Source organism: Loa loa, assembly GCF_000183805.2.
Source record: "Loa loa unplaced genomic scaffold supercont3.352, whole genome shotgun sequence".
NCBI classification, from domain to species: domain Eukaryota; kingdom Metazoa; phylum Nematoda; class Chromadorea; order Rhabditida; family Onchocercidae; genus Loa; species Loa loa.
The window spans coordinates 31,253-37,291 of NW_018108532.1; the positions used below are offsets into that span (position 1 = coordinate 31,253).

Genomic DNA, 6,039 nt, shown 5'->3' on the forward strand with positions numbered 1-6,039 from the left:
TTGATATTTTAAATAATGCAACGGATGTTTTTTTTGACCAAAAATGCAAATTTTGTATCATTAGGCTGAAAAAAAAGTTTCATCATTTTTTATAATTGTAATTTCCCTTTAAAGAATGCTAATGGTTAGTCAAATAAGTCAGGATGAAACTATTTGTTTCTAAATACTTTTTAATTTTTGATAAATTAAAAAGTATCATTTCAAAAAATATTACCATATATAACACATACTGTAGTTTCATTTCCCCATTCCTTTCAATAAGGGTAAATTTAAATTTGATATAACTATTGCTGCGCGCTATTTTCTCAAAAAATAAAAGAATAAAACAGCAGATTTGAGGAGTTTCTCTTTTGAGATTGTTAGATTATTGAAATTGAAATTACGGTAAGAATAAAATTATTACGGTATTATAGAAAAAAGTAATGAGAAGGAAAAGAGGAAATGATCGACCATACAAGACGATGAAATTCGGCATGTAAAAAAAAAAAGTGAGGTTAAGAAGAAAGATATAATCTAACACGAGGATGAGGTCATGAAGTACTAATAGCATAATATTATAAGCCAAATCTCTCTGTCTGCTCACAAAGCGCCATCAATGAATTAGCTTTAAAAAAAAACAAGAAGAAGAAAATGGTCCTCTCCTGTTTCCCCACCACATACAGCCTTTCCCGCTTTCCCGCGAATTACCAGTTGAAAACCACTGCTTCAAAGAATAAAATAACAGTGAAAAGCTTCAAAATGTATTCTAACTATTCTTTGCAATTTCTTTTTCAAAAATACTTTATAATTAACTAATTGATGCTTATAATATATAGAAAAAAAAAAACTAATCAATCAATAAACCTATTTTAAAACATCGATATTTATTAAGAATACTCTCAAATAGTTTCCCTAATCTCTCTCCTTTTAGTTTCTTTTCTTTCATTCCTCAAAAATTAGGAAAACTACATTTGTAATCTAAGTAAGCTAGATTACGATTGGATAAATGAACGAATAATTTTCCGTCTAATCATTAATCTTATCAATTATCATATTTGCAGTACGAAAAAATCAATAAACCTGAACAGTATTAATTTCGTTTATCATTTTAGGTCAATAAAAAGTAACATTACATGCGGTTAATGGTACTTGTGCATGAAACCGCAATATTATTATCCTGATCGATTGCTGATACATGTGATGTACCGTGATCATCCGGTTGTTGGAATAAATCCATTCCATACGTATCCAATGACTGTGATATATTCTTGATCAGTGATTTGATACGTTTCACATAAGAACTGAAAAGTTTTGCAAATGGAATAAAATCTTCGATTTTAATTAATAAAACAAAAAAAAAAAACGGATTAAAAAATTTTAAATTTGGGTAAGCAATAAAAATGAATAAAATTAAGTAAAGTTTGAAATAATTGAATAAATCAAATTGTACTGATATGTTTATATTGATACTTAAAATTAACTGAGAATAGTAATAGTAATTAGAGAAATAGTAATAGTAATTATACTGATGCTTAAATTTAGAGAATAGTTAAAAATTAGAGAATTAGGGAATAGTAATAATAATTATACTGATACTTGAAATTAACTGAGAATAGTAATAATCAATAATAATAATAATAATAATAATAATAATAATAATAATAATAATAATAATAAATGAATGAATCAATTAATTAATTAGCGATAATGATAATCAATGTGAAGACATCTAAGAAGAAATGAGAGGTAAGATTTTGCATATTAAGGTAGAAAAAAAAAAAACATTTTTCCATTCTTTGGTAATTTTCTGAAAATATTTGTAATTTTTTGTCAGAATCACTTTGTTTAATTCACCTTTTAATTATCTCTTCGGCAATTTGTTGAGCTTCTGGTACGAATGCTGCATCACCAAGTTTTGTCCTTTGAGCATATGCAAACTTTTGCGCTTCAATTAAACGATGATAAAATAATGGATCATCTCTATCAAATTCACTCTTTCCATCATAAAATTCTGAAAAAATAAAAAAAAGAAAGAAAATCATTAAGTTAATTGTTGATTTAAACAATTTCAAATATTATAGAATATCGATTAAAAATAGTTAGTAATATGTAAACGTTGAATATGTTTTAGATTCTTTTTGAAATTAATTTATTTTATTAAACATTCAGAAGAAGTGAGAAGTAATTTAGCAAATTTTAAGTTTAATTTTTTTTAAAAAAATTTAACAATGTTTTGAAATTAAAATTCTTTTATTATTGAATTAATCAATAATAAAAGAAGAAAAAAATATCATCAAATATATTTACCAGCCATAATTGATATGATACTTTGTGTGATAGCAGATGAACTTGGTGGTGGTGGTCCACATATAGCATAATTATCAAGGAAATGTTCGGTAATAATTGGAATTTCATTTAATTTTGTTTCATAATTACTTAAATCATCCATGGATATGTAACCACCTGAAAATGAAATAATCGAAACATTTTAATAAATATCAAAATGATTTCATTATTTTAGCATCGAATATAGTGTGAAATTTTTTCCTTTTTTTTTTTTTTGATAAAATTTATGTCAAATGAAATAGTTTAACCAAAATTTATCAGGCAAAATTTATCATCTAATACATCATTTTAGATTTCATTCAGAAAGTTTTATATATGAATCAGATCCAGTATACAATATAACATTTGTTACGTAATATATTAAGAATAAAAAAAAAGAACCATTTTTGGATTATTAATCGTAAAGAGTACTGGATCTTACCATGTTCTTCAATTTCAGCAGCAATTGTTTGCGCAATGCCACCTTAAAATATTAGCATTTTAGGACTAAATTTATTGTATAATATTAGAAAAAATAAACTATTAAACGAAAATTGATAGAATTACATTGCTTAAAATTGTAACTATACCATAGCTATATCAGCATGTTAACAAAATAATCCGGATCTATTCCACTATGACGATCCGGATATATCTTGCTATCTTTAAAAAATACGTTCATTTCATGTTAGGTCAAATACTTTTCACAGCTATTTTAATCATTAAATAATTGATTATAGCTATTTTTTTTTGTTACAAAAATATGTCATACGTTATAAATTTGTAATCCTTTTACATCATATGTGTCATTTAGTGTTAAGATATTATCACTTAGCATAAGATATATTGCCATTTATCACTTAACATAAGATATAATCCATTTTTAATCATCATCCGCTTATTTTTTACTACCTATTCACATCTGAAGTTTTAGAACTTATAATCTATTTTGTATAACAGTTAATTAGCATAATGAAAACTCATATATATATATACCAATCATTATGTTTACTTAATTTATACTTTATTTTTATAACATCCATGATTTTAATTGATCATTTCAACATGATATATTTATTAGCTGGATGATTTAAAAAAAAAAAACAATTTAATTGCTGAACTTTAAGATAATCTCTCCTGTACCTTTTTTTTTTTTAAAACTTAAATGAACTAGTTCTTTTTGTGGTGATTTTTTTTTTTGTTTTCTACATCCAATATCAGAATATATTTCAATAATTCTAACTTCTTTTTTTCTTTGAGCCAAAAAAAAAACAGCACAATTTTTAGAATATTTGGAAAATTGCTAAAAAGAGCAAAAAATAAAATAAATTTTTTTCTAAATTATTACTTTTTTTTTCTTCTCTCTCCCAAATTTTCATTTTATAATTGTCTTTTTTCTTCTAACATTTTATTTTTATTGAATATTTTTGTCATTTTGTCAAATTATTAACCAAAAAATAACATTTAAATTGGATCATAATGATAAATTAAAATTTCTTTTTGTCAAAAATAACAATAAATGTTTGTTGATTTGTCAACAATTATACTATCAATCATAATAATATTTGATAATGCATAATATTTGTAAATTCTCGATATTCATTTATTTAGCAATATTTAAAATGCAATACTTATTGATTATCTTAATTATGATTTAAAAATTAATATTGGCAAAATGAAATATAAAATAAAATAAATTACTTTAAAAAAAAAGATAATTAAAAAGTAATTACCACGATAAAAAAGTTGTATTGGATCAGAACTATTTGCAATATGCTGTAATGTTGCACCTAAATGATCTCTTGTAATAATATCACCTTCTTCATATACCTTTTCAGTTTTTGGATTCACAAATATTTTCCTAAAATAGATTATTAGCTTTTTTTTTTGTTTTAATTAAGCTAATCTTATTTCATTTCTTTTTTTTAAACTAATAAAAATTTCATGTATTTTATTATGTTTTTTTTTTTTTTTAAAAAAAAATTTAGCTTGTTCGATTATTTTTACTCAATTAATAAAATGTTCCATCATTTTTCTATCAATAATAAGGTAAAATAAAATGAAGTAAAGTTAAATTTATGATTAATTATCATTGGTTATCACTAATTAATTAACGATTAATTATTATCAATTATCATTTTAACTTTCATACTTTCTTTTCTCATTATTTTTTTTTTATCATTTTAACAAATAAAATTTTCTTTTTTTTTTTTGGAAAGAGAACGACTGATAAAATTATTTAAAAAAAAGAAATTTCGCATAATTTTATCTTCTAAGGGAAATTTTTAAAGTATAAATTTTACTTTAATGATGGTTCAGCTAATACAATCTTTTCTCCTATAGCAAGTTTCTCCGCTAAATCTGCTGATACCGGAAATCCTTCCAGTGCTAATTCAATTGATGGTTGAAATAATCGATACCATGATATTTTACCACTTCCAAAATGTGAAAATATCGTCCATAATCCATGTAATTCAGATGGTGTTGCAATAGAACGATATCCTAAAATGTAAAAAAAAACTTTTTTAATTTACGATATAAATTTCTTCAATTTCTTTTTAATTTCAAATTTTTTAAAATGAAAATTTATGAATGCTTTATTATATTCCTAACAATGTAAGAATTTATATTAAAAATTTAATTATAACATAATAAGAATTTAATTATAATATGAAAACAAACTTAATTCATTATAGTCTTAAAAACATAAAAATTTAATTGTAACAATAAAAAATAACTTAATTTATTATAAACTTAACAATATAAAAATTCAATTACAATATAAAAATATAAAATGATATTGTAAAAGAATTAAAAAAAATATAAAAAATGTTGCAAACTGGCGCAATTAATAGAAATTAACAAAAATTTAATGTAAATTATTAAATTATTAGAATAATTATAATAAGATTATATGTTGTAAAATTATTCTTCTTTAGAAATCAATTTACCATACTTTATTAGTATATATTAGTTTACTCTATCCGAAAAAAAAAATTTAAAACAAATTTAAATAAAAACAAATTTTAGCAAACCTCTTAAAACATCTTCTGGTGTATCATTGAACATTGTTTCATTTGCTATTGCTGGAGCAGTTTCACGTGCATTAATTACTATACATTTATTTGAAGTACTAAAATTATTTATTAAAATTTTCCAATTTTTTTTTTCTTTACTTCACAAAAATCAATACATATATCTGTTTTTTTTTTTAATCTAATTAAGCATAATTATAATAAACATGTATATGTGGAAGTGTAAGAAAAAAACAAATTTAAGGTTTTTTTTTTTATTAAAATGATTATTAGAAATAATATTTTGAAGGATTGTCAAAAAAAAAAAAAATTGAAGAAAAATGCACTTAGAGTTATTTTAAAATATTGTGTTAAAAAGGTGGACAACAATTATTGAAGTGATAAGATAATTATAAGTAGGTTGTTAATTAGATAAATTAGATGAGAAGCAAGCAAATAATGGTAAAAACTAGTAAATAGATAAATAAAAATAGGAAATAAATGGTAAACAGAACCAATGATTGGCAGATAAATAACAAAAAAAAAAAGGAAAAAAAACAGTAATAATAATAATTTGTACGAATAAATGATAAATAAACGAATAAGGAAAATAATTCCAAATAAAATTGATTAATGCGAGTAGTAGGAAAGGAATAATAATAATAATAATTATGATAATAATAATAATAATAATAATAATAATAATAATAATAATAATAAT

The 6,039-nt window shown here is 22.2% G+C and overlaps 1 protein-coding gene across 1 annotated transcript in view; it reads right to left on the reverse strand.

The window, feature by feature from the left end:
- Window positions 1-1,108: 1,108 nt before the first annotated feature.
- The window catches only part of LOAG_18538 (gamma-glutamyltranspeptidase), a gene marked incomplete at both ends in the record, with an annotated part of 7,525 nt that continues 2,594 nt past the window's right edge, over window positions 1,109-6,039 (reverse strand). Inside the window, 7 exons of the mRNA XM_020451201.1 lie at window positions 1,109-1,280; window positions 1,834-1,990; window positions 2,287-2,442; window positions 2,747-2,788; window positions 4,038-4,165; window positions 4,608-4,806; window positions 5,340-5,437. Coding sequence (XP_020305039.1) covers window positions 1,109-1,280; window positions 1,834-1,990; window positions 2,287-2,442; window positions 2,747-2,788; window positions 4,038-4,165; window positions 4,608-4,806; window positions 5,340-5,437 — 952 coding nt within the window. The remainder of the gene's footprint in view (window positions 1,281-1,833; window positions 1,991-2,286; window positions 2,443-2,746; window positions 2,789-4,037; window positions 4,166-4,607; window positions 4,807-5,339; window positions 5,438-6,039) is intronic.